The 27,997-nt window shown below is 49.2% G+C and overlaps 1 protein-coding gene across 1 annotated transcript in view; it reads left to right on the forward strand.

Moving 5' to 3' along the window:
• Window positions 1–724: 724 nt before the first annotated feature.
• The window catches only part of ano1a (anoctamin 1, calcium activated chloride channel a), a 28,774-nt gene continuing 1,501 nt past the window's right edge, over window positions 725–27,997 (forward strand). Inside the window, exons 1-24 of the mRNA XM_068741828.1 lie at window positions 725–733; window positions 838–1,188; window positions 2,264–2,362; window positions 3,000–3,151; window positions 5,639–5,693; window positions 6,173–6,224; window positions 6,951–7,006; window positions 7,129–7,170; window positions 7,572–7,636; window positions 7,737–7,871; window positions 11,150–11,310; window positions 13,310–13,395; window positions 13,834–13,845; window positions 15,248–15,319; window positions 16,868–16,942; window positions 17,275–17,476; window positions 17,574–17,685; window positions 17,860–17,917; window positions 19,833–19,933; window positions 20,307–20,449; window positions 24,143–24,295; window positions 25,291–25,343; window positions 25,426–25,610; window positions 26,847–26,952. Of these exons, the coding sequence (XP_068597929.1) occupies window positions 725–733; window positions 838–1,188; window positions 2,264–2,362; window positions 3,000–3,151; window positions 5,639–5,693; window positions 6,173–6,224; window positions 6,951–7,006; window positions 7,129–7,170; window positions 7,572–7,636; window positions 7,737–7,871; window positions 11,150–11,310; window positions 13,310–13,395; window positions 13,834–13,845; window positions 15,248–15,319; window positions 16,868–16,942; window positions 17,275–17,476; window positions 17,574–17,685; window positions 17,860–17,917; window positions 19,833–19,933; window positions 20,307–20,449; window positions 24,143–24,295; window positions 25,291–25,343; window positions 25,426–25,610; window positions 26,847–26,952 (2,535 nt within the window). The remainder of the gene's footprint in view (window positions 734–837; window positions 1,189–2,263; window positions 2,363–2,999; window positions 3,152–5,638; window positions 5,694–6,172; window positions 6,225–6,950; window positions 7,007–7,128; window positions 7,171–7,571; window positions 7,637–7,736; window positions 7,872–11,149; window positions 11,311–13,309; window positions 13,396–13,833; window positions 13,846–15,247; window positions 15,320–16,867; window positions 16,943–17,274; window positions 17,477–17,573; window positions 17,686–17,859; window positions 17,918–19,832; window positions 19,934–20,306; window positions 20,450–24,142; window positions 24,296–25,290; window positions 25,344–25,425; window positions 25,611–26,846; window positions 26,953–27,997) is intronic.

The raw sequence follows: 27,997 nt of genomic DNA on the forward strand, positions 1-27,997 counted from the left end.
TTGGCGGTGTCATTCCGTGAAGCGGCTGGCGATGCGTTTCGTGATATGCGGTGGCGTCTGATTGTGAGTCCTTTCAGCGGTTGTTTACATTTTAAAGCTGCAAGTCGACCGTGCCCATCCGACCTGTCGGAGCCCCCACCCACACATTCACCCGCCCTGCTGTTGTGTTTTTCATGCGTGACATGTAATGTGTTGGGAGGACGGCGCCACGGCGTGGACACGTCTCCGTGCTAATGACATGCGTGGCTCGCTCTGACCTTTCAGTCAATTTGACTGTTTTGTCAGGCTGGAAGTGTTTTTCAGTCACAGTGTAGTGAAATCTAAACGGCGAGGTTTGGAGGAACCACAACTTGTTAATTTAATTGGGCTCTTCATCCAGCGTGTTTGGATCAATGACAAACGGGACCGGGAAAAGCCACAGTCTCCAGTTTAGGACCTTTGAAAAAGCTGATTGGACCATTTCTTTATGCGGGAGCCACATATTTGTTGACTAAAACAGTGTGAAACAATCTGAAGGCCCAGGCCAGGGTTCTGGAGCAACACCGCCGTTTGGCACACGTCCTCCTTGCTCTGGATTGTCTCTGCTCGTCTGGTTCACCGTCGCCCCAAAGCAACATGTCATTATTGGGTTCTTAGTTTATTTTCAACCTCGCGCTGTGCAACGCTGTCCATTTTCCCGTTTCGTTGTGATTGTACCTGCCAAATTACTGATGTCTAGAGCGAGATGAACAGAGTAAAACTACAAAAGCAGGCGTGAGGAAATGGCCTTCGAGAGTTTTATCCAATAAAGGAAAGTTAATAAACTCATTTAATGCCATTTTGTGGTTTTCCTTCCAGCCAATGAGAACCCTTTATGCGGACGAGGTGTCCCCCATCAATCAACGGATCGGCCCGTATTTCTCAGACCGACGCCGGCGGGTCGACTATGTGCTCGCATACCAGATAGAGAAACCCAACGGCGCCCCACGCAAGTCGCCCAAGTTTGATAAGAACAACTTCAACTTCGTCCGACGACTTCGGCGCAGCCTCAGCATGAGGAGCAGCCGAGCCCCCCTGCAGCCCAAGGACCCGGAGATCGCCGCCCAAGACCAGCAGACCGACTACCATGAGGACGACAAGCGCTTCAGGCGGGAGGAGTTTGAGGAACACCTCCTGGAGACGGGCCTGGAGCTGGAAAAGGATGAAGGGGTGAGGCTTTTGATGTGCAATGGAGGTCAAAATAATTTACCATTATGGGGAGAACGGTGGTGCAGTGGTTAGCGGCGTTGCCTAACAGCAAGGAGGTTGCAGGTTTGAGAAGTGTGCATGTTCTCCGTGTCTGCGTGGGTTCTCGCCGGGTTCTCCGGCTTCCTCCCACCTCCAAAAACATGCTAATTAGGCAGCTTGGTTACACGAAACTGTCCATAGGTGTGTGTGTGAATGCTTGTCTGTCTGTCCCTGGGATCACCCGGCGGCTTGTCCAGGGTGTACCCCGTATGCCCGTTGACTGCTGGGATAGGCTCCGCCGCGACCCGGTGACGGACAAGGCGGGTCAGAATATGGATGAATGGTGAATCCCATCTTCCTTAAAGACGGTCAGATCTCGAGATCTCGCCGTCTAAACGCGTACCGTGTTCTCAGGGATTCTAGAGAACCCCAGTCACGTCGCTGGTATCTGGAATCGAGTCTTGAGGAGCTGCAACATTTATTCACGGGACACAACCAGCATTTTCTGGACCAGGTCCCGATCCTCTTACTGCCACACACACTTTATGCCAGTCCAGAAGAGCCACATGGATCCGTCCCCCAGCGAGCCCACGGCCTGCAGCAGGTACCACAGGTTCTGGTCTGCTGGAGCCAGTCCCAGCCGGCTGTGGGTTAAAGGCCCACGCAGATGGGCATCGAACCCTGAACCTTTTTGCTGTGAGGGAACAGCGCCACCCACTGCGCCACCTTTCCATTCTGGATGGATGAGGCGTTTGGTGACTTGCTCGCCCACACGGGACCAAACTAAGAGACAAACAACATCCACATAAACGTCCCACTCTCTTGTGATGCACTTGTGTGGGACTCCGGATAGAAGCCGGAGCACCCGGCTGAGAAAATGCTAATTCCCAAGATGGGATTCAAATCTAGGCGGCGCTTGTTGTGAGGCGGTAGTGCTACCACTAACTACCACGCCCTTGTGTCATGCAGTGCTTTCCATTAAATGAAGTGTTGACAAAGTCCAAACGGTTCAGAGTACATAGTCTTATGTCAGTTTAATATTCCTGATGTATTCCAGGGGAAAATCCCTGGCATTGGTTTTTTGAAGATCCACGCTCCTTGGAACATTCTTTGTCGAGAGGCTGAATTCATGAAGCTTAAGATGCCAACAAAGAAGGTACTGCACCATCATGGAACAGTGTGTAGGCATCACGCCTTTTACATGCTGATGGTCGTTGTTTTTGCAAACTACAAGTTTATTGTGCAAAATAATCAACAGTCTACTCTAACTGCACACACAATTAAGTGATGTATTAAACAAAAAATTTAGATTTCAAAATGATTTTTTTCAAAGTTAAATGTGCATTATAGAAAAGACTTGTCGTCCTTATTTTAAAAGCAAAGTTAAATAAACTACAGTTAAATACAATCAACTGACGTGACTTCAAAACATTAAACTATATACACTGCTCAAAGTAAAGGGAACACTTGAATTAATTATTTGAGGTTTTTCAGTCACAGTCCACTGAGTCTTAGGTTCTGTCCAAGGTTTCTGCCTGTTAAAGGGAAGTTTTCCTTGCCTCCGTCTCCAAAGTTTTTGCACTTGTGGGTCAAGTTGGGTTCTGTATTTCCTGCTAATCCTGCAAAGTGTATTCTGTTAAATTTAAACCATCACACACCATACAAAGCTTCAGAATACGTTATTTTTATTATTACGTTGTTGTTGTTTTTGAACGAGTTGAATTGATTCTGCCTTCAGTGCTCCATGATGACTCCGCTAGCCGCCTGCTAACGTTCTCCCGCCTCCTCCGCAGGTCTACGAGGTGAAACAAAGCAGCAATATAGTGGAGAAGATCCGCCAGTTAATCCACAAAGTCACAGCCCCTCTCCACCCAAACGGAGACGCCACCATGTCACAAAATGTGAAGTCCCTCTCTCACCCCTTTTCCAGGGAGAAGCAGCATCTGTGAGTCAAATCCCTGACTGAGGGCTTCCAGGGTTGAAGCCGGATAATGAAACGGCAGCATTCTGTTTGATCGTAGCGCATGAATCCACTAGACTCTGTTTATCCGAATAGATCGTCATGTGCCTCGTGTGATTACTTAGGGAAATAAAAGGTAAGAGAAGACGGGAACGTTTGAGATCGATAAACAAAACTCAAGTAATGAACACCGTGTGAAGTGAGTATAGTCCTGAAGCTGTGCTAGAAAGGTCCGGTTGGAGCAGGTAGCTTGACCCAAATTCATTATCAGTGTCGTGGATAAGAGTAGATGCAGTACGGCGGAACCTCGGTTCTTCAACATGATTCGTTCCTTAACACAAAAGTACAGTATACTCCACATAATGTCAAATCCGTTCCTACGCAGCAGATAAATGTCCGTTCACACGCCTACAGGTATATTAACGTGTAACTACGTGTATCCAAACAACGGAAAACGCGTAAAAGTGTAAATGGTACGAAAAACAAAAGCATAATAAAGTTAATTTCACACAATTTTGTGAGGGACAGAAGGAAGGGGGAGGGGCTATTCCTTTGAAAGGGAGTCCTCCTCCGTTAAATGAGTGGGTAACTGTCCTCCTGGGTTTTATTCCTTCTTTAGCTCAGTTTTCTATAGTAAAGACTAAATCATTGGTTCCTCCATCCCGTCCTGCAGCACGATTCCAGACACAAACGCCATTTCGGTATCTGGAGATTATTTCCTTTAGTTCAACAGATGTTCTCTCTACTTTCCTCTTTTCTTTTCCAGTAGTTTTACTGCTGCCTTTCTTTGGATCCATGACTAAGAGCTAAAGAGAACAAAGAGAGACAACAAGAACAGGAAGTGAAACATTAGAACAGTCTTTCTCCTACGGCAGGTCGACTCAAGCTGAGCCTACTCGGGTAGACTCCGCCTTCGTTTGACTCAAGATGAACCTACTTGGGTAGACTCCGCCTTCGTTCGACTCAAGCTGAGCCTACTCGGGTAGACTCCCCCTTCGTTCGACTTAACCTGAACCTACTCGGGTAGACTCCGCCTTCGTTTGACTCAAGATGAACCTACTTGGGTAGACTCCGCCTTCGTTCGACTCAAGCTGAGCCTACTCGGGTAGACTCCGCCTTCGTTTGACTCAAGATGAACCTACTTGGGTAGACTCCGCCTTCGTTTGACTCAAGATAAACCTACTCGGGTAGACTCCGCCTTTGTTTGACTCGCCCTGAGCCTACTCGGGTAGACTCCGCCTTCGTTTGACTCGCCCTGAGCCTACTCGGGTAGACTCCGCCTTCGTTCGACTCGCCCTGAGCCTACTCGGGTAGGCTCCGCCTTTGTTCGACTCAAGCTGAACCTACTCGGGTAGACTCCGCCTTCGTTCGACTCGCCCTGAGCCTACTCGGGTAGACTCCGCCTTCGTTCAACTCGCCCTGAGCCTACTCGGGTAGACTCCGCCTTTGTTCGACTCGCCCTGAGCCCACTCGGGTAGACTCCGCCTTTGTTCGACTCGCCCTGAGCCTACTCGGGTAGACTCCGCCTTCGTTCGACTCGACCTGAGCCTACTCGGGTAGACTCCGCCTTCGTTTGACTCAACCTGAACCTACTCCGTTAGACTCCGCCTTCGTTTGACTCAAGATGAACCTACTCGGGTAGACTCCGCCTTCGTTCGACTCAAGCTGAGCCTACTCGGGTAGACTCCCCCTTCGTTCGACTTAACCTGAGCCTACTCGGGTAGACTCCGCCTTCGTTCGACTCGCTCTGAGCCTACTCGGGTAGGCTCCGCCTTTGTTCGACTCAAGCTGAACCTACTCGGGTAGACTCCGCCTTCGTTCGACTCGCCCTGAGCCTACTCGGGTAGACTCCGCCTTCGTTCAACTTGCCCTGAGCCTACTCGGGTAGACTCCGCCTTCGTTCGACTCGCCCTGAGCCTACTCGGGTAGGCTCCGCCTTCGTTCGACTCGACCTGAGCCTACTCGGGTAGACTCCGCCTTCGTTTGACTCAACCTGAACCTACTCCGTTAGACTCCGCCTTCGTTCGACTCAACCTGAACCTACTCCGTTAGACTCCGCCTTCGTTCGACTCAACCTGAGCCTACTCCGTTAGACTCCGCCTTCGTTTGACTCAACCTGAATCTACTCGGGTAGACTCCGCCTTCGTTCGACTCAACCTGAGCCTACTCCGTTAGACTCCGCCTTTGTTCATGTCTTAGGTTCGCCTCGGCTCCACTCGTGTGTTCGAACTCCAAAAATGTGTTGGACTTCTGAGGCATGCTAACCTCCATGTTTTTGTTCGAGAACCGAGGTTCCACTGTATTTCTGTCGTTGCGTAACACAAAACCTCAAATCCCGAGGTGCCGCTCAAGCCTTAACGGCTGTCCATTTGGTGCATTATTTAGTTTCTTTCACCTCGGCTTTGCCGTTTTTCTGTCCAAACGTCTGCTCCGCACAAACTAGAAGTCAAACTTGTCATGTTTGCGTTACAGGTTCGACCTGTCTGACAGAGACAAGTTCTTCGACAGCAAGACGAGGAGCTCGATCGTAAGTGTTTGTTCCGTGCACGCGGGTCCCCCGGCCGGAGGCGGTAGCCCGGAACACGGGAACAGCCCCTGGCTCACGGGCCGCTCGCCGACGCAGCCTTGTGGCTGTTAAATATATCTGTGTTCCAGCTTTGCTCCAGATGAGTCACAGTGTGAATGAACAGCCTCCAGAAGAAGCTCGTCATGCATGTGCTGCAGCGACACTCACACACACACGGGCACACACAGACACACACACGCACACACACACACGGAGCTCGGTTCAGGACGGGGTAACGTGATTAGCTGCTCGTTATTAAATTGATCTCCTCGATCACATGACTGATTGGCTCTCAGCTGAGTCTCAACGCTCATCAGTAACACACAATAAAAGTCTGTTTAATGCTGCGCTGAGCAGCAGCAGGGGATACCGAGACCCTCCTCATCCTCCTCTTCTCCTTTCTCTGGTCTTCTCTGTTGAATATTTGATTGTGTTCTCAGGTCTATGAAGTACTGAAGAGGACAAAGTGCACCAGAGCCAAATACCCAATGGGTGAGTCTCCGCCTACGAGAAAGCAACATGGCGTCTGCTTCTTCATCAGAGTAATATACACAGTATGACATCATCACTGTGTGGGTCAGTGTGTGTCACTGTGTGTGTGGGTTTGTGTGTCTGTGTGTGTGGGTCTTTGTGTGTGTCACTGTGTGTGTGGGTCTGTGTGTCTGTGTGTGGGTCTGTGTGTGGGTTTGTGTGTGTGTGTGTCTGTGTGTGTGGGTCTTTGTGTGTGTCACTGTGTGTGTGGGTCTTTGTGTGTGGCAGTGTGTCTGTGTGTGTGGGTCTTTATGTGTGTGTGGGTATTTGTGTGTGTCACTGAGTATGTGCGTCTCTGTGTGTGGTAGTGTGTCTGTGTGTGGGTCTCTGTGTGTCTGTGTGTGTGGGTCTTTTTGTGTGTCACTGAGTGTGCGTCTCTGTGTGTGGTAGTGTGCCTGTGTGTGTGCCTGTGTGTGTGTCTGTGTGGGTCTGTGTGTGGGTCTTTGTGTGTGTCTCTGTGTGTGTGGGTCTTTGTGTGTCAGAGTGTGCGCGTCTCTGTGTGTCTCTGTGTGTGCGTCTCTGTGTGTGGTAGTGTGCCTGTGTGTGTGTCTGTGTGGGTCTGTGTGTGGGTCTTTGTGTGTGTCTTTGTGTGTGTCAGAGTGTGCGCGTCTCTGTGTGTCTCTGTGTGTGCGTCTCGGTGTGTGTGTCAGTGTGTGGGTTTATGAGGACTCTCATGTCTCTCCACAGGGCTCACCAGTCTGCTCGCTAACGGCATCTACACGGCTGCTTATCCTCTCCATGATGTGAGTGTCTGTGGAGCGACTGCTGCATAATTCCGTGCGTGTGTGTGTGTGCGTGTGTGTGTGTGTGTGTGTGTTCCTCTGAGGCTAATGACCTGAGCTGTTCCTACTGCTGTATGTCACAGGGAGACGTTATGGGGTTGAATGAAGAGCCTAACGACAGGATGGTGAGTCGAGCAGTAATGATAATGAATAAATGAATCAGACATCCAATTTGATCGATTTTAAGCTGGACGTTGATTCTACCAAAGGAAATGTTTTGTAGGACTTTAAGGCGCCGTTAACGGGAGATTAGTTCCGTCATTCGTCATCATAATATTGTTCCGACAGTTAGGAAATATTAGTGATTAAGAAATGCCATTGATCCCTCCTCTCCGCCGTCTGCCCGATGACGCCGTCGTTGTCTGACATTACCGCTGCTGATGCCAGTTAGTTCACGAGTCGTTCTCCATCTCGACCCGCAGAGCTTCTCGTGTCTCGTTCACGACTGCGTTCCAAACCCCGCCCATACGGGAACCTTCCCTCCAGAGGGAATGTCTTTAATTCTGCCTCCTGCGTCTCTTCCCAGCTGCTGTTTGAGGAGTGGGCCAGCTACAGTTCCTTCTACAAGTATCAGCCCATCGGCCTCATCAGGTCAGACCCATGGAGGCTTACCTTCACCACAGACCATGACGCCTTCGGGAGCACGCCGTTGTAACCATACAGCGCCCCCCTTTGGATCCTGTGTGCGCAGGAAGTACTTCGGCGAGAAGGTCGGGTTGTACTTCGCCTGGTTGGGGGTGTACACACAGATGCTGATCCCCGCAGCCATTGTCGGGGTCATCGTGTTCCTCTACGGCTGTGCCACTGTGGATGACAACATACCCAGGTGACCGGAGGGCTGTGTTGCAGTTATCCTTCATTATCTTCGTTGTCGTCATGGACAAAGTGAGGTTGAAGCAGCGGTTCTGTCCCGTTTGTACTCGAGGCAGGACGTGGGTGTGTAGTATATTAGGGTCTGTAGTGTTTTCACCCACACAGCAGCGGGGGAGAAGTTCTTTCGATTTTATAATTCGATTCTAAATGTTTTCAGCTGCAAACATTGTCAGAATGAAATGACATTTTTATGTGATTGTGGTCTTAACTTGATGCTACTTGCTCAGAGAGAGATCTCTCGGTGAGTTATCAGGCCTGACTCCTAACACCAGGCTTTAGCCACACCCTCAGAATTACTCCGTAGATCCACGCGAACACATCCTCCAGGTTTAAGGCTATTGCCACACGAGGACATTACAGCCCTTACAAAACTAGCGCGTAGGATTTACCGTTTGGCAACGTCATCTGTGAACATTTCACAAGATAGGATTTCATGCGTCGGAGCTGCCATGCAGGTCGTCCTCGACTTACGGCCACGATTTGTTCCAACGGTATTGTCGTAAGCCGACTTGGTCATAAATTGTCCCATTTTAAATTACCGCATTTATTATGCTGCATCATGAAACTGTAAATAAGAAGTAGAAATACAACCGTTTCCTCTTGGTAGACATCGTGGGTGCCGTAAAAACACCTCGTACTACTACTACTACTACTACTGGACTTTCTTGTCCCCTGAGGCGTCGCCACAGCAACCCAACATTCTCCACTCCACCCTGTCCTTTGCATCGTCCTCCCCAACACCAGCCACTCTCATGTCCTCCCTCACTACGTCCATGTCTCTTCTCCTGGGTTGTCCTCTAGTCCTGTTCCCTGGCAGTTCCATCCTCAGCATCCTTCTACCGATATAGTCCCTGTCTCTCCTCTGGACATGTCCAAACCATTAAAGTCTGGTCTCTCTGACCTTGTCTCCAAAACGTCTAACCTTCACTGTCCCTCTTATTGTCTCATTTCTAATCCTGTCCAACCTGGTCACTCCCAAGGAGAACCTCAGCATCTTCATCTCCTCCACTTCTAGCTCCGCCTCCTGCCTTTTCCTCAGAGACACTGTCTCTCAGCCGTCCATCATGGCTGTCCTCACCACTGTCTCTAAGGCGTCCATCATGGCTGTCCTCACCACTGTCTCTAAGCCGTCCATCATGGCTGTCCTCACCACTGTCTTGTAGACCTGTCCCTTCGTCCTATCACAGAGCACGCCTGATACTTTCCTCCCCCCGTTCCAGCCTGCCTGCACACGATTCTTCACCTCCTTTCCACATTCTCTCCATCACTCTGCTCTGTTGACCCGAGGTACCTGAAGTCCTCTCCCTTCTTTACGTCTATTCCTTGTAGCTTCACTGTCCCCCCTGGGACCTTCTCATGTACACACATGTACTCTGTTTCACTCCTGCTGACCTTCATTCCTCTCTTTTCTAGAGCAGACCTCCACTTCTCTAGATTCTGCTCTCCCTGCTCTCACTGCAGATCACAATGTCATCTGCAAACATCATATTCCAAGGAGCTTCCTGTCTCACCATCTGTTAGTCTATCCATCACCATGGCAACAAAAAGGGGCTCAGAGCTGATCCCTGGTGCATCCCACCTCTACACTAAACTCCCCTGTTACTCCTACTGCACACTTCACTGCTGTCGTACATGTCCTGAACTACTCTGACATACTTCTCTGCCACTCCAGACGTCCTCATGCAGTACCACAGTACCTCAAGCAGTACTACAGTACCTCATGCAGTACCACAGTTCTTCTCTGGGCACCCTGTCATAGGCTTTCTCTATCAGACACTCAATTCTCCTCTAGAACTCTCTGCACCAACTCTTCCTTCATGATAACCCCTCCTCCATTCCTCTTTCCTCTCCTCCGTTATAAACAACTTGAATCCTGCTCTTCAGCTTCTAGACTTGCGTCCTTTCCACCTGGTCTCCTGGAGACACAACACGTCAACCTTCCTCCTCCTCATCATGTCCACCAGCTCTCTAGCTTTTCCCGCATCGTCCCAACATTCAAAGTCCCTACTCTGTCCTAAACTCTTCCATTCCCTCTTCTCTCTCCTGATGCAATCGTCTTCCTCCTCTTCTTCGTCGCTGTCTTCGTCCCGCTGTAATCAGGTTAACAACGCTGCTGGCTTCGTTAACCCGGGTCTCGACCGATCCGGTATGTCGTTCTTATTTATGGGGATTTGCATGTTGTAGTTTCGCAAAGTTTTACGCTGGATGCCATTCCTGATTAAACTCTCTGCATTTATCTGGGCTTGAGAACGGCACAAAGGAGAAACTGGCAATGCTACGTTAGCTCCTGCTAACCGCAGTACCCACGAGGCTGCATTAAACTGACAACAAAACAACAACAGACGACTGCAGTCGCGTCGGGCGCAAGTTGACGACCCCCGTGTGCTGTTAAAACTGAAGTAATGCAAAGCAAGCTGGACGTCTCCAGCCCCTCTCCAGAGACGAGTGTGAACAAAAAGCCTGCGGGCTCTGTTTGTTAATGCAGGCTTGCTGCTTCTGTGTTCAGTTAAAGGCTATTCTGCATAAAGGAATCTGATCATGTTGAGAGTATTTAATGGAATGAAGTCAGGACACAGTGGGTTATAGTAGTTCTATCTGCATCAGTCTTTTAGCGTGTTGATGCTCTGTTTTGTACAACATAACCTCCTCCAGAGCAGGTCGGGTGTGCAGCTTCAGTTACCATGGTGACCTGGCCTGATTAATAGACACATCGTTGACAACGACATTGTAGTATATCCTTCAGGGAAGATTTATTATTTTGTTTCCATTTCATACAAATATCCTACATGGTGCAATCCGTGATGTATGTCTGATCAATAGTCATTCTGAAGCCTCCCTGAAGCAGAGAGGAATTCTGTCGGGTCATTACTCTTAACTCCATTAAAGTACTCGGCTCCTGCAGGATCCTGCAACCATCACACTCCTCAGTTCCTGAGCGTTTTCAATAATGTGTCCTCACATTTAGCACATTTCAGAATTCATGTGTGTAGTTAAAGATGTGAGAACGCACCGTGCATGAGCTACTTTTGCAGATCAGCAATAAATCTGAGCCACCATTTCTGAAATCATGCAATCTGTTTGGGCCGCATGTGAGGTCTGCATCACGTCTGGTAAACATGACGAGGAACACGCTGAACACGCTGCAGCGCAGCCGGACTTGCAGGTTTCTCACCTGCTCCGTCTTCATCCCTTTGAATAATTCATCTCTTCCATCCGTTCCCGTGTTATCAGTATGGAGATTTGCGATCCCAGGAACAACATCACCATGTGTCCATTGTGTGACCGGGCCTGCAGCTACTGGAAGCTGGTGACGGCGTGTGGGACGGCCCGGGCGAGCCACCTGTTCGACAACCCGGCCACCGTCTTCTTCTCCGTTTTCATGGCTCTCTGGGGTAAGAACCCGTTTGCATTGTTCACTAAACATCCAACAAGAACTTTAGGTGTTAAATGTCAACACGGAGTCACAGGCGTGGGTTGGGTGGGGGCACACCTGGAAACGTGTCTGCTTTTCTAGTTCTTTTCCTGGTGAATACAGTCTGAATCCGCGTGGTCCATGGTGGACCGGGTTATTCTGCTAGATTTCATACTGGCACTAGCAGGAATGAGAACCCCAGAGGGCGGAGACAGACGAATAATGGTTAAAATTAAAATAAGGAAAATTTAAAACACTCAGAAAAAGTACTGGGGGGGGGGGACGTCCAGTAATTAAGTAAACAGCCAACAAAAACCCAAGGTCAGAATGAATGGAAATACAAAAAATAAACAAAAATCAGTCGAGATAATAGAAAAATACCGAGTTAACCTTGGCAGAGACCCGACTGGAGCAGAACACACGGAGCATAGCACCGGGGAGGCACGATAGCATAACCGCTAACTGGTAGCACAGGTGAGCAGTAATTTAAATGGTGTGGTGATGGGCAGATGGGTCACAGATGTGTCGGCTCCGCTCTGCCGATCCGTCCTCCGCCACGCCCATCGCCGATGGAGCGAGCGGAATGAATCACGGGACGTACGGGAAGTCGTTATGTTCAACAGTTGTGATCACGTTGGAGCCGGATCTGAAAGTAGTCCCAACACCCCCTCAATCAATTGTTTGTTTTATTCACATTTTTGCAAGCTGCCGTATTTCACGACAGGTTCCAAGCTTTCGCTGGAGACTTGATTATGTTTCAAGTCTCGCGTGCCGGACTTTGAACCTAAATTGCTGCTTCTGTGCCGACGGCGGAGTCACGGTGACCTACCGGTATTTTATCACACTGTATTCCTCCAGTGCTCCCTTCTCTCCTTATATTCTTCCCCTGGTCGTTCAGAAAGCTACTTCCTCCAGATATTTTTGTGCCTATGGAGCCGCTGGTTCGCCGACTCGGCCCAGGGTACCTCTAAACCTTTTAAAGATGGGTTCGACGACACAATCGAAGGAATCTGAATGAATGAATGAATATATTTATTAGATAGAATGTTAGCGTACAAGTACAGTCACACAGTAGCATGTATTACAGTACAAATAAGGTCAAACATCCTGTCTAAGAGGAGCATTTCAAAAAAGCCCTTCCGGTCTTGTTTCCGTTGAAAGTCCTTAGTACATAAATCACAGTACATAAATCTAAACAAGGGAATTTAACCCGAGACCCCATTCCCCTTTTCCTAACCAACTTTACTGAATGGCATAATCTGTGTAGCATTTTGCAGAATGTAAATGTTAACAATTCTGAGGTCAAATGGTGCCTTTTTTAAATTCAAACTTTCCCCCGTATTCTCGCGGAATACCAGGCAAACCATCTGGCAGAATTTTATAGAAGGTTTCTGCTTACGTTTTGCGTGCAGTTCAGACGCCGCCTGGTCTCCACAGAACACGATGCCTCTTATGAGATCCGGGTCATGGCACCTTTTGTTGGTTTTCTATTCTCTCGTTGGCTCTTTCATCTCCATCCAGGGTGTATAGTCAATGAAGAAAACTCAGAAATGTAATGCATACAATTCAGGTAGAAAGTTGGTGAGGAATTCCGCACTGAGCTTCGGCCGCTGCTGCAGGCAGCAGCTCCAGTTGCTGAACAAAATAATTTCAGAAAGTCGACCTAAGAACTCCGTTGCACCCCTCATGGGTGGGCGTGACTTGAAACCCTGTCCTGTGTCTCTCCTGTATTGGAATGTGTATTTTGCCCAATTTGTGTGGTGTGCCCTATTATGATTTAACGTGACCAGTATTAATCGATAAATCTGAATGTCATGCATCCCTTTGTTGTGTCGCCGTGCAGCCGCATATGGACTTTCCATCTATTTTGGAAATTCCCTGCATTTTCACGTTGAGGTTTTTCTATGAAATGTCGGTGAACATCTGTGGTGGTTGTCGCTTGGAGCCTGGCGTCAGGGGTTCTGTGCTTGTTTCTGTAGCGGTTCTGTTCATGGAGCACTGGAAGAGACGGCAGATGAGACTCAACTACACCTGGGACCTGACGGGCTTTGGAGAGGAGGAGGAGGTGAGATTTGATGGACTTGATTTATTAATATCTGGTTGATGCGATCTCTTGATTTCATACGAAAAAATAGACGCGCTGAAATATTCCAAAAGTTAAAAAATGTCTGATTCTTTCATCAATTTTGTAATTCTGCATTTTGAAGAGTCCTTTTAGCCAGTTTAATTATTATTATTAATATTATTATTATTATGCTTGCAACACAAACCGGGGATAAACTCCTCCAGAGCCAGTTTCATGTCGAGTTTTACAAAGAGTGATTTGTATTCAACGGTTTAACCGTTTCTAACGACTCATCCTGTCACTTCTGGCAGCAGGACAGGAATGGATAACTTCTGCTACCCTCTTGTAATTTTTTTTTAAATCAAATGACAGAGTGTTTTCGTCTTCAGAGGGCGTGGCTGACGTACTTCCTGTGTGTTTGTGTGCCGTCTTTTACAGGAGGATCTTAAGGTTTGGATCCAGCTTCATTTCTCACCCCCTCCCAGACGTAACCGTAGCATCTGTCCTTCCTTCCTTGGTTGTGATCTGCATGACGGCGGTCGATCACACGTTCCTTCTTAAGGTGTCCAGACAGCTGCCTGGGTTTTTACTCCTTAAAAGCTGGTTCTGGGATTCTGTTCCTTCTTTGTTCCTCTTCTCTCTTAGTTGATCCTGATGCTTGTTGGCTGCTCCTCGTGGCTTCTGACAGCAGGACACGCAGCTCTTCACTGCCTTTGCTTTCTCACCTGTTTGACATTTTGCCCTCCATGGCCACAGCTTGAGCAGCAGCACAGAGGGGATGTGGATGTGGGGATGGGTTGGTTAGCCCCCCCCCCCCCCCCCCGAGCCTGGTCTGCTTAATTCACCCTTCATTGATCTGACTGACTGAATTCAACGCAGCCAGTCGGCACTGAGGGGACGAGGCCTGACTGGCTGCTGCTTGGTTCTGCGTTTGTACTCGAGCCGCTCTGAATCTCTCGCTCCTCCTATACATGCTGGGTGAGGGTGACGCTAGCGGCGTCCCGCTGGATGCTACCCGGTTGCTGATTGGGCCCTGTTGCCCACCCCCGATGATTAACCTTCAGCCTTTCTTTCTAGCGGTGCGGCTGCTTCTGCGTTTACGTCGTCCCTCTGCTTTTGCACTAGTTGTCGCTTCATGGCTGTGCATTCTCACACGTCTGACGGTAACGTCGAGGGTCTTCCATTTTAAATCTTGGATTACGCCGTGAAATGATTGTTTGTCACCGTTCCTGTTCACCACATCGTGAATCCCTGGGCCCGACTGTCGCATTCAGGAAGGTCGACCATTATTTGCTGACATTTTTTATTTGTCTTTCTGTTTACTACAAACGCACTAGAAGAACAGGTTTGGCTGGCATGGTGTAGCGTGTAGCACAGGTAAGCATCAGCTAGCCATGTTGAAACGGCCGTGACATCACAGCGTGTAGTGTCAAACCTGTCCAGTGGAGGGCCGAGACACTCCGGGTTTTCTTTCCAACCATCTCTCCAGCAGCTGATCTCACTGAGTTCCTTCTCTCAAATCGGAGGTGTTGATAATTACAATCACCTGCTTTGTTAGCCGGCTGGAAGGAAGACCTGGAGTGTCTCGGCCCTCCACTGGACGGGTTTGACGCCCCTGCATGGCTCGTGTAACTAAGCCACCGCTTTAAATCCCTCTTCATGCACTGACTGACATCCCGCCGGATCAGATCTGGCGGCCCACCGTTAAAACATCAAACCACTGCTCAGAAGCCTTTGTAAAGCAAACTGTCGCGTCCCAATGCCGGATATTTAAACTCCTCTTCGGCATGTTCAACATTGAAACGGTGCTGCAGAATGTTCGGTTCCATCAGCTGACGGATTTCTCTTCCAGGACCACAACCGGGCCGAGTACGACTTCCGGGTCATGGAAAAGGCAATGAGAAAGGAACATTCTACTCCAAAGGTAAAACCCGATTTGGTAAATGGTGATGTGTTTATGCAGAGTCTCGCTGAATGGTTGGTAGGTGTGTCCACCGCGGGGGCTTTCCTAAAATAATTGTTTAATAAAATATCCTCCTTAAGAATTTATTCCAGCAGCAAAGGGAATGTACTTAAACCTAACTGCGGACCGACTGAGGCCCCTGTCGGCGTCTCGCCTGGACGCCGTGAGGGACGCAGAATGTTCCGGAGCGACGGCACAATTTGTCTTGTCAAAACTTGGACCGAAAACTACGCTTTTCAAAGCACCGACCCTCGAACGAATCAATGCAACAATATGATTTATAAAATTGGCATTAATGTATTTAACAGCTTAAAGCATCAATAAATCATTGTTGCGGTGTGGAAGTGCAGCGGCGTGTCGTCCTGCTGAGAGTTTGACCTGCAGGGTGAGACGGAATCTGCTGTTCTGCTCTGCACACTGAAACCTGCTGCCAGACGGGCGCCGTGGATGGGCTGAGACCCGCGTGTGTAGGTCCCGCGGCCCCTGGGGCCAGGCTGTGACCCGCGTGTGTAGGTCCCGCGGCCCCCGGGGCCGGGCTGTGACCCGCGTGTGTAGGTCCCGCGGCCCCGGGGGCCGGGCTGAGACCTGCGTGTGTCGGTCCCGCGGCCCCTGGGGCCAGGCTGTGACCCGCGTGTGTAGGTCCCGCGGCCCCCGGGGCCGGGCTGAGACCTGCGTGTGTCGGTCCCGCGGCCCCTGGGGCCAGGCTGTGACCCGCGTGTGTCGGTCCCGCGGCCCCTGGGGCCGGGCTGAGACCTGCGTGTGTCGGTCCCGCGGCCACCGGGGCCGGGCTGAGACCTGCGTGTGTAGGTCCCGCGGCCCCCGGGGCCGGACTGAGACCTGCATGTGTAGGTCCCGCGGCCCCCGGGGCCGGACTGAGACCCGCGTGTGTCGGTCCCGCGGCCCCTGGGGCCGGACTGAGACCTGCGTGTGTCGGCCCCGCGGCCCCTGGGGCCGGGCTAGGACCCGCGTGTGTCGGTCCCGCGGCCCCTGGGGCCAGGCTGAGACCTGCGTGTGTAGGTCCGGCGGCCCCTGGGGCCGGACTGAGACCCGCGTGTGTAGGTCCGGCGGCCCCTGGGGCCGGACTGAGACCTGCGTGTGTCGGTCCCGCGGCCCCTTGGACCAGGCTGTAACGGCACCTCGTGTCATGGATGTGACACTCCAGTGCTCTGTCCCATTCACAAATCTTTCTTACATTATTGAATAAATGCACTCGTGAAAAACACTGTTGACCAAGACCGAGAGACAGACGGGTTCTGGAGTCCCCCTGAGATGGATCAGCGCCATGTTGGTTATCTGTCCTTTACCACGGTTTAGTCACACATGATGCACACGCAGTGGCCTCAGGGCTCGGTCTGCAATATGAACAGTGACGTGAGTGTGAGCGTGTGTGTGTGTGTGTGCGTGCGTGCACACACACACACACTAGTATTAACACACAGACCTCAACATGGCTGAGTGCCTCAGATATTCTGTGTACTTTGTCTTTTGAATAACTCTTGTTTGTTTAAGGGTGAAAAGGTGAAGCTGACATGTGTGGACAGACTGCCTGCTTACCTGACTACTGTGGTCATGATGTGCTTCATGGTGAGCGCACACACACACACACACGTGTTCCATCACTATCCTGTGTCAAAGATGAATTTGAAGTTATAGATTCTGTGTGTGTAATTTGATATAGTAGCCAGAAACCTCAAACACAACTTCTGCTGATATTTTCCTTCCTTTCTACAGTTTGAAATGTTTTCAGCAATAAAAACTGCAAATTCTCAGGTCACATTTTTGTAATATTGAGTACTTTGCTGTCCCCTATCCTATAATCGCGTTTGTTGCTTGCTATAAATGTCAGTTTGGAACTGGAGGGAAATCTTCCTTTGCTTGATGAGCGTTTCAGCATCGTCCTCCCGCTCTGACTTTAGATCACCGTGACGTTCGCCATCGTCTTCGGAGTCATTCTCTACCGGATTAGCATCAAGGCGGCGCTGCACGTGAGCACCTACCCTGCGGCGCGAGCCAACGTCAGAGCCACCGTCAAAACCACCGCAGCCATCATCAACCTCATCGTCATCATCATCCTCGATGAGCTCTACGGCGCTATTGCCCGCCGGCTCACCATAATGGGTGAGGCCATTATGGAAGTCCAACAGTCCCCTCAAGCCTCTTAGAATTCATGGATGAATGAATGCGTGCTAATTAAGTCACGTGTTGTCTTTATCAGAGGTTCCAAAGACGGACAAGAGTTTCGAGGAGCGCCTCATCTTTAAGACCTTTATCTTGAAATTCGCCAACGCCTTCACGCCCATCGTCTACTTGGCCTTTTTCAGGGGCAGGTAAAGCAGCAAATCAATGTTCTGGTTATTAATTCAGATAATGCACCTGCCTTCCTCTAATCCAGACACTGAATAAGCATGTCCAAACCAGATTGTTGTAGTTCCTGATGATGAACACTAGAGCAACGTGCACGGCCTGCCTGCCTCGTCTCCTTCATGCGGTTTGTCTTACAGGCTCGTTGGACAGCCAGGGAACTACTTATATGTGGTCGGATCTTACAGAATGGAAGAGGTGAGTCAAACTCAACCCGGCCCAGTGGCTCCATCTAGATATACGGGCTGTACTGCAAGTACAGGGTCTGTCTAAGAACTGATATGCCAACAGGATGTGCAGCTGGGGATGAATGAATGAATACGATCTGCCACGTCACTGTTGTCGTCTTGGTTGGTTCCGCACACGTTTGTCGTGTCTTGGCTGTCACTAGACTCGTGTTCTTCCCTTTAATTTGTCCCTGCAGTCTAACACTGTTGATTTTAACATCCAGGAACTCTGTTTTCACCAGGCTGCAGGTTTCACTTCATTGTCATAGGAAGGGTTAAGTAGCATTAGCGAGCAGCTATCCTAAAGCTAACAGAAACATGCGACTCCAACCAGTTATCCATAATCTCTACGAATCATGCTATTATTCACCTATAGAGCCTCCACCTATAGATCATCCACCTAGAGCAGGGGGGGGCAAACTTTTTGACGTGTGGGCCACATTGGGTTTGAGGGGCCGGGCCAGGAGCATTTGGATGAGTGTTTGGCCCAGATATACTAAAGCGCTGCGTGTAGTGTGCAAACCTCATAGCACAGTAAACACACACAGATAAATGTACAACCCGATTTACTAACAGTGTGTACAAAGGACTGCGTCTTTCAAATGTGCAAAATAGCCTTTATCCAGGTAGTACGTTTGTCTCAATGAATATGCAAGATGCAGCATTTACACATATTTTGGCACAACAGTGTGAGGAGAAATGTAAATAGATTAAAATAGCACAACAGTGTGAGGAGAAATGTAAATAGATTAAAATAGCACAACAGTGTGAGGAGAAATGTAAATAGATTAAAATAGCAATGACACTGTGATCTGTCAAACCTGGTGATTGCATCTGTTTTTAATAAATTTGAACGCGTAAAGTTAAATAAACCAACGTTTATTGAAAAAAGATGATCACTTTCAACATTCAAAACATATCAAAACACAAAATACTAAATCTCAATCATTTCTGCTGCACTCATTGTTGCTCCACTGCTGTGCATAAATGCGCACTTCATTAAAAGAACGGGATTTATTGATCATGACGCTGAACGTCTGCTCACACACGGAGGTCGAGCCAAACAGCAGCATATTCTGTGCCGTCCTCCGGACGTTTGGAAACGTTGCTTCGTTAAGTGAGACATAAAAGTAATTCAGGTTAAGAGACTTGGACTTATCCTTTGAGGCGGAGTCGGACTGAAGATCGATCAGTTCCAACTGCAGCTCCTGCGGGTCGGTTTCAGGGTCTCTTGGCATATCAGACGTGCAGCCGTAGATCGGATTTCGGTGAAAGAATATCTTGTTGTCCGCTCTTTATCAAACACTCGGCCCTCACCGTCTACTTTGCTTTTCTTTGGTCCGCTCATTTCTACAGACGGGGTCAGAGAGCAGGGAAAACGAAACGAAAGCAGAGTAATATGCTACACGCCACCGATGGTCAGTGCGCCATCTGCTGGTGATACACGGGTATTACAGGGACAACACGAAAGTTATGATTTTGAATTTTTTGGTAATTGGACAAGTTCGGCGGGCCGTATTGAAAAGCATAACGGGCCGTGGCTTGCCCATGTCTGACCTAGAGCCTCCACCTATAGATCATCTACCTATAGATGCTCCACCTATGAGTGTTTCATAATATGGGACCTTTAACTACCAAGTGCCTTAGTAGATTGTTATATGTAATAGTGCACACCTATAAATCGGTGTTGTGTAGGACGCACACACAACTGTCCGGAGGAGAGGCGAGGACGATGTCGGCAGAAGGATGCTGAGGATGGAGCTGCCGGGGAAACTTGCTGTGAAGCTCGCGGCCGCCCTTCTTTGTGTCGTCCTGTCCAGTTGCCCTCTTCGCTCCAGGATCTCGTGACTTGGCCTGACTTTCTGTCGCTTGTTTCTGTTCTCCAGTGTGCCCATGCAGGCTGCCTCATGGAGCTGTGTATCCAGTTGTGTATTACCATGCTCGGCAAGCAGCTCATTCAGAACAACCTGTTTGAGATTGGCATACCGTGAGTGCACAACGGTTCATGGTTCATGTTCACGTTCCCATGGTGATCATTCTAAACATGTTTTGTGTAATCTGAAGTGCGTATTTCCATCCCCCCCCCCCCCTCTAAAGTCTGCTGAATGTGGAATGTGCTTCACCCCATGCTTGTGTACATGAAACATCCTCCTTGGTTTCTCCCAACAATTGCAACACTAATGGTCAAAGATTCTGCAGGATATTTGAAGTAAACAAAACTCCAGTCAAATTACACTGAAATGTAAAAGTACAGCAGCTAAAGTCGCATCTTATACCAACATAGAATAAATAAACGGGGTCGGATTCAGAATCAACAACGATCAGGTGAACAGTACTTCTTCTGTCGTCGCTGTGTGCAGGAAGCTAAAGAAACTGCTGCGGAGGAGGAAGTCTGATTTGGATTCAAAGCAAGAAGAGGAGCGGCACAGAAGTCTTCTTCGGCACGAGAGAGATCACATCCTGGGTCCGTTCGTTGGCCTCAATCCAGAGTACATGGAGATGAGTGAGTCTAGACACAAGCCAGTGGCGCACACACATTCAGAACGTCCTCATTCACTTCTGCAGCAGCGCCTGAAGGCATCGTCTGTGGAATGTCCGTCTCTTCGTCTCGTTCCCGTGATCAGTTCAGGACATCTTGGGGACACCTGACCTCGTGTTCGTCTGTCCCATGGCAGAAAACACAGTGTCAGAGAATGAGAGACGTCTTTCTGGACTAAGGACGAACTGGCTGGACCACTGTTCTCGTTTGCCTGCATCCTTGCGTCTCTGTCTCATCAATGTGCATGCCTGCAGATGCATCATTTTTTGGTATCTTAACAATCATGACTAATTTAATACATATAATACGGTAAGGCCGATTGATTTGATCTCACACTGGCAACAACTGAGAAAATAGCGATCTCCAACCAATTTAGGTTTTGTGCCCCAACACTTTCCAAATGATGGCGAGTGGAATATGCGTGGCATGCACACGCACGCCGCGCATGACGCATTGAGTTATTTATTTCCATACACTCTCTACGAACCAGAAATAAAGCACAACACGTCAATCAATCAAATCTTTATTGCAGACACAATGGTCCAATTAAAAAAACACACATAACATTTACAACGTTTACACAGTAATCCTATAATAACATTAGGTACCAATGACACCAAATACCTGAGTTAAACTTCACAGCACGTCAGACTGATGCACGCTGGGGTAAGTCGGGTGGCTAGTTAGCCCATCCCGGGGGGATAAAGATCACTGCTGTAGAACATCCGGGACTCTTCAGAGTTCTGCTTCCGCGTCTGTTGAAGAGTCCTGAAGCTATTTGAAGCGGAATGCACTGGCTGCGGCGTTGTGAGTGGGTTGGTACATGTTGTTACGTGTGCCGTCAGCGCAACACGATTCACAGAAAGGGGAGGAGGCAAGTAGTCTTTATTCTTCTCCCATTGTAGAAGAGATTCCTCTGAGACGCCGCGTCGTTACCAAACAGAAGATATCAGGAAACGACGGTGTTGCAAGTTTGACTGTTCGTCATTATGCCCAAACCTCGTTGTCTCTCACTCCGTGTCCAAATGGACACGCCAAGCCATTCCAGGCTGACGGTTCTTGAGGTTCCGCTGGGATCGGTTCTACGATGGATGCAGCCGAATCCTCCGACTCTCCTGCCGCGTTCCAAAAAAAACAAACTTCTCTCTCCCTCTCAGAAATCAGCAATGAGGAGCGGCCGTTCTGCAGTAAACATGGAGTATCATGTGAAGTTTGCTGTTTTGGGGATCGTGTTTCTCTGCATGTTTCAAATTCACTGGCTCATACACCTGGTCCTGTGTTTGGTCCGGTGAGCTTTCACACTGCGTACAAACCGAACCAGAGTTCACTTTCACCTGAACTGAGGCCCATGTTTTAAGGCGGACCAGAGTTCGCTTGTTTGATCTGCGCCAGAGTTCCGATGAGCTTTCACACCTCCCAGCGGAATGGAGAAGTGTTCTGGTGTCCATTTTCAAGAAGAAGGGAGACATACAGAGTTGTGGAAGCTAGAGGGGGATAAAGCTGATGAGTCATACGATGAGTTATGGGAAAAGGTGGTTGAGGCTAGACTAAGGACAGAAGTATCTGTGAGTAGCAGTATGGCTTTATGCCGAGGAAGAGTACCACAGACTCAATGTTAGCGTTGAGGCTAGCAATGGAGAAGTACAGGGAAGGTCAGAAGGAGCTGCATTGTGTCTTTGTAGATCTAGAGAAGGACTATGACAGGGTGCCCAGAGAGGAACTGTGGTACTGCTTGAGGTACTGTAGTACTGCATGAGGAAGTCTGGAGTGGCAGAGAAGTATGTCAGAGTAGTTCAGGACATGTAGGACAGCAGTGAAATGTGCAGTAGGAGTAACAGGGGAGTTTAGTGTAGAGGTGGGATCAGGGTTATAATAGTTTTGGATTTTTAATTATAGTTTAGTTTTAGTTAGTTTTGAATTTGTTTTCTCTAATTCAGTTAGTTTTAGTTAGTTTTTAGAGTGGATTTGTTAGTTTTTATTAGTTTTAGTTTTGTTTTTATTCGTTTAATTTAGTTTTTATTAGTTTTAGTTTTTCATACTTTGTGTTATTTGTCAGACGCAGGATTAAAAAATAATAAAATAATACAACTCAACAAAAGATAACATAAAATAATTTATATTTTATATATAACAATATATAATATTTTATATATAACAGTCCGCAGCATAGCTGCTAACGTGCTACAATCTCGCAGTTAGCTTTCTTGTTTCTCTCCGTCGTAATAAACACATCCCACATGGGGCTGGAGCGCTTGGCGTTTCCTGCCGGCTTCCGTCGGAAGTGACGTCACCAACCCGAGTCTCAACGAGCAGTGACGGGAACAGCCCGACGGAGCCGCCAGCACGCGTAACTCCGAGCAAAATAAATCAATTTCAAAATCGATAAAGACGAAAACAAAGGGATTAGTGTCTTTAATTTTTATTAGTTTTAGTTAGTTTTGTGAACGGACAATACCGTTTTAGTTAGTTTTAGTTTTCTCTTTTAATTTTAGTTTTTATTTAGTTCAGTTAACGAAAATGTTTTTTCAATTCTAGTTTTCGTTTTTTCGTTAGTTTTCGTTAACTATAATAACCCTGGGTGGGATGCACCAGGGATCAGCTCTGAGCCCCTTTTTGTTTGTCATGGTGATGGATATACTAACAGATGAGGTGAGACAGGAAGCTCCTTGGAATATGATGTTTGCAGATGACATTGTGATCTGCAGTGAGAGCAGGGAGCAGGTAGAGCAGAATCTAGATAAGTGGAGGTCTGCTCTAGAAAAGAGAGGAGTGTTTTGAAGGCAAGGTCAGAGAGACGAGACTTTGATGGTTTGGACATGTCCAGAGGAGAGACGGGGACTATATCAGTAGAAGGATGCTGAGGATGGAGCTGCCAGGGAACAGGACTAGAGGACGACCCAGGAGAAGAGACATGGACGTAGTGAGGGAGGACATGAGAGTGGCTGGTGTTGGGGAGGACGATGCAAAGGACAGGGTGAAGTGGAGAATGTTGGGTTGCTGCGGCGACGCCTCAGGGGACAAGAAAGTCCAGTTGTAGTAGTAGTAGTAGTACGAGGTGTTTTTACGGCACCCACGATGTCTACCAAGAGGAAACGGTTGTATTTCTACTCCTTATTTACAGTTTCATGATGCAGCATAATAAATGCGGTAATTTAAAATGGGACGATTTATGACCAAGTCGGCTTACGACAATACCGTTGGAACAAATCGTGGCCGTAAGTCGAGGACGACCTGCATGGCAGCTCCGACGCATGAAATCCTATCTTGTGAAATGTTCACAGATGACGTTGCCAAACGGTGAATCCTACGCGCTCGTTTTGTAAGGGCTGTAATGTCCTCGTGTGGCAATAGCCTTAAAGGCTAGCTAGTAGAATAGCCTTCTACTGGCCTTAAAGGCCAGTAGAAGGATGCTGAGGATGGAGCTGCCAGGGAACAGGACTAGAGGACGACCCAGGAGAAGAGACATGGACGTAGTGAGGGAGGACATGAGAGTGGCTGGTGTTGGGGAGGACGATGCAAAGGACAGGGTGAAGTGGAGAACGTTGGGTTGCTGCGGCGACCCCTCAGGGGACAAGAAGACAGTTCAGTAGTAGTCCTTTCAATCATGCTGCTATTGTGTTGTCTCTCCTGTGACGTAATCTTCTCCTCTGTCTTTAGTCATCCAGTTTGGGATGGTGACTCTTTTTGTGGCCTCCTTCCCTCTGGCTCCTCTTTTTGCTCTCCTGAATAACATCATCGAGATTCGCTTGGATGCCAAGAAGTTTGTGACGGAGCTGCGCCGACCGAATGCAGTCAAAGCCAAAGACATCGGTAGGCGTCCACCGACACGAGCGGAGAACCAAACGTATCGTACATGTTTTATTTGTTCTCTGGATTTTTAACAAATTTATAACGTTTCACCATATTTTTGAATGGGAAAATCAGATTTTTTGAGCAATACGGCGTCCCGTGACAATTAGTACGGCGAAAATCTGTCAAGATACGCACAAAGAGGAAGTCCTGGTGTGACCGGTGGACTTCTGCGTTGTGTAGTTTGTGCAGCGTGTGATGCAGGAAGGAGCCACCGCATCCAGCGGGAACCTTTGGAGGCACTCTCCGTTTAATCTGGTTGACATATAAAATAAAAGAACATCGATATGCGTCGCTAGCATACAGTCCAGCCCAAACTAAAGGGGGAGAAGACATGCAACAGTTAGCATCTCCCCACACTTACTTCACACACACAAGGTATTGGGGACGACTGACCTCTTCCGCGATCAGATACAAAAAGGGAAGAGGCAGCGGGAGAACTCAGTATTTATAACAGACGCACAGACACACGAAGAAGAAATAAAACCATAGAAGAAGTAGCTGGAGGACCTGAAGTCTGCACAGCGTATGACACACCAGGTATAACGGAATCATGACACACGGACACGTTTGTGTAATTATATTAACACTTATTAATGAACCGGTTACACTGGTTCAGACACGCTGCAGCACTGTGATCTGGTCTTTGTGATGAAGGTAAGCCGGCTGTCTTTAATTTACTTGTGTCAGACTTCTGGTCAGAACCAGAACCTGCCGCTCTGGTCAGCAGTCATGCCGAAGCTCAGCTGTTAGAACCAGAACCCCCGTTTCTGCATTTGGCCCTTCGTTTCAGCGTCGGCAGCGATTTCAGGGCCTGGAAACGGTGAAGGCGTGTTCCCTGACCTGGACGTGACGTCGGCCCCGGCAGCCACCCAGCAGCCCATGATGTGGGTCGACCCGCGTGAAGGTGAAGCAGCCGTTCAAACACTGATCCCAGCTCACCTGTCTTCCTGCAGGTATCTGGTACAACCTCCTGAGGGGTCTCAGCAAGGTGGCCGTCATCGTTAATGTGAGTCTCGTAACTCGACGTCCATTCAAGCTCTGTGGATTCACGTGATGAAGATGAAGACGGGCCGCTCTCTCTCCTGTAGGCCTTCGTCATCGCCTTCACCTCTGACTTCATCCCCCGGCTGGTCTACCAGTACATGTACAGTCCGGACGGCTCGATGCACGGCTTCGTCAACCACACTCTGTCTTACTTCAACGTCAGTGACTTCCAGCCGGGCACAGATCCCCTCCAGCCGATGCACCTGGGCTACAGAGTGGACCAATGCAGGTGTGCGCTCACTTTGCAGCCTGGCCCAATGACGGCTGGTGGTTTTACAGGGAGTCCAGCTCAGTCATCCGGATAGTGTGGCTGTAATCAAGTTCTAAAAGTTGGGTCTGACAGCAGGCAGTTCCAAATTGTAAATGTGTTTGCTTTTCTGACTGAAACTGAAACTCGCCAGTCTGAGCTCGACTTTACGGATCTGTCATAGAGGCTGGCTGGAAAACACGTAGCAGGAAAAGAGGCGTGGCTTTTAAACCGTTACGTCATTTCATGACTTCCAAACATTTGACCCATCGGGGAAGCACAAGCGATCAAGCTGATGTAGAACGACCTAAACTCCTGACTTCCTCTAGTCTACGCCATGCGTCGGTCGATGCTAGAGGTCGGCGGAGCGCTAGGGTTCGGCGGGGCGCTAGGGTTCGGCGGGGCGCTAGGGTTCGGCGGGGCGCTAGGGTTCGGCTGGCTGCTAGGGTTCGGCTGGCTGCTAGGGTTCGGCGGGGCGCTAGGGTTCGGCGGGGCGCTAGGGTTCGGCGGGGCGCTAGGGTTCGGCGGGGCGCTAGGGTTCGGCTGGCTGCTAGGGTTCGGCTGGCTGCTAGGGTTCGGCGGGGCGCTGGGGTTTGGCGGGGCGCTGGGGTTCGGCGGGGTGCTGGGGGTCGGCTGGCTGCTGGGGGTCGGCTGGCTGCTAGGGTTCGGCTGGCTGCTAGGGGTCGGCTGGCTGCTAGGGGTCGGCTGGCTGCTAGGGGTCGGCTGGCTGCTAGGGGTCGGCTGGCTGCTAGGGTTCGGCTGGCTGCTAGGGTTCGGCGGGGCGCTGGGGTTTGGCGGGGCGCTGGGGTTCGGCGGGGTGCTGGGGGTCGGCTGGCTGCTGGGGGTCGGCTGGCTGCTAGGGTTCGGCTGGCTGCTAGGGGTCGGCTGGCTGCTAGGGGTCGGCTGGCTGCTAGGGGTCGGCTGGCTGCTAGGGGTCGGCGGGCGCTTAGAGGGCGTGAAATGTTAGCTTCTCATGTACAGGAGGACGACACGGTGCAGCTGGGAGAAACGTCTCCCTCCCTGCTGCAGATTTCAGTTAATCTGATCATTTATCATTCCCACATAACTAAAACAAATGCTTTACGCAGTATTTACTGAGGTACATGTAGTTTCATAGTTTCCATGTGTGTATTATGTTTATCGATCACTATGGGACTGTATCAGAAGCTAATCTGTATAAACCGGTTCAATATTCTGTGTGTTCCTCTTCGTCTCCAGATACAAGGACTACAGAGAGCCTCCATGGTCCAGCTCAGCATACGAACCCTCCAAGGAGTTCTGGGCGGTTCTGGCTGCACGTCTGTCCTTCGTCATTGTCTTTCAGGTTGGGAACAACGCTCAGATGTCATCAATAAGCGTCTGTGTAGGTTCTCAGTCATCCAGGGAAGCGCGAATCCAGAAGAGTAGGAAAGGAATCAGCTGAGCTGGTTTCAGTCTCATCCGAGAGGCTTCTTCGGTGAGGTGCTGAAACCCCCAGAAAGTCCAGTTGGTTCTTTTTCGCTCTTCTTGATCATCGACCAGCAGAATCAGGAGGTGAAAAACTGACTTGTTCCAATCTAGTGCGAGTTCACGTGGACAGATACTGCCTGTTTATAATCTTCATACGTTTCCTGAGAGCGTTACGTCCCTTAGTGGGTTCAGATTAGAACAGGAAGTCATCTCAAGGCACGTTACAGGAGTAGCAGGGAAAGACTGGACCCAAGAACTTTGGAGACGGAGGCAAGGAACGATTCCCTTTAACAGGTAGAAGCCTTGAACAGAACCTTGAGGGACACAGGTCCAGGTTCTGCAGCACCACGGACAGAAGGACCTGCAGGCAGAGACAGAAAGAGGGACAAACAGAGGGAGAGAGAGAACAAGACTACGGGGAAGAGAGAGAGATTACTAACATATATTTATAACATGAATAATCAGATAAAGAGGGAGGAGCTCAGTGTGTCATGATGTTAAGCCACCAGTGCTGGCCTATGACAGCATATTGATTACTGTATTGATTAACTATAAGCTTTGTTAAAAAGGAAAGTCTTTAGTCTCTTTGACCATAGAGATGGTGTCTGTCTCACGAACCAATCAGGGAGCTGATTCCACAATAAAGGAGCTCGATAACTGAAAGCTCCGCCCACCAGTCTGCTTTAAAGGGTTTAATGGAAATACAATTAATTGATCAATATCAATACCACTTGTGAGAACCAGATCCTAGGTATGATTAAAGCTGTGGGCGGGTTCGTTCACTCTGTGGGAGGAGCCAACCGAGTCTAATAACGACAGGAAGGCAGTAGCAAGGCAGTCGTCACTGACATCTACACGAATGTTAAAATCTCCCACAACAAGAATCTGTTCCGTTTCAGAACTAAGCTTGTTAAAAAGTC

Source organism: Brachionichthys hirsutus, chromosome 1 (assembly GCF_040956055.1).
Source record: "Brachionichthys hirsutus isolate HB-005 chromosome 1, CSIRO-AGI_Bhir_v1, whole genome shotgun sequence".
NCBI classification, from domain to species: domain Eukaryota; kingdom Metazoa; phylum Chordata; class Actinopteri; order Lophiiformes; family Brachionichthyidae; genus Brachionichthys; species Brachionichthys hirsutus.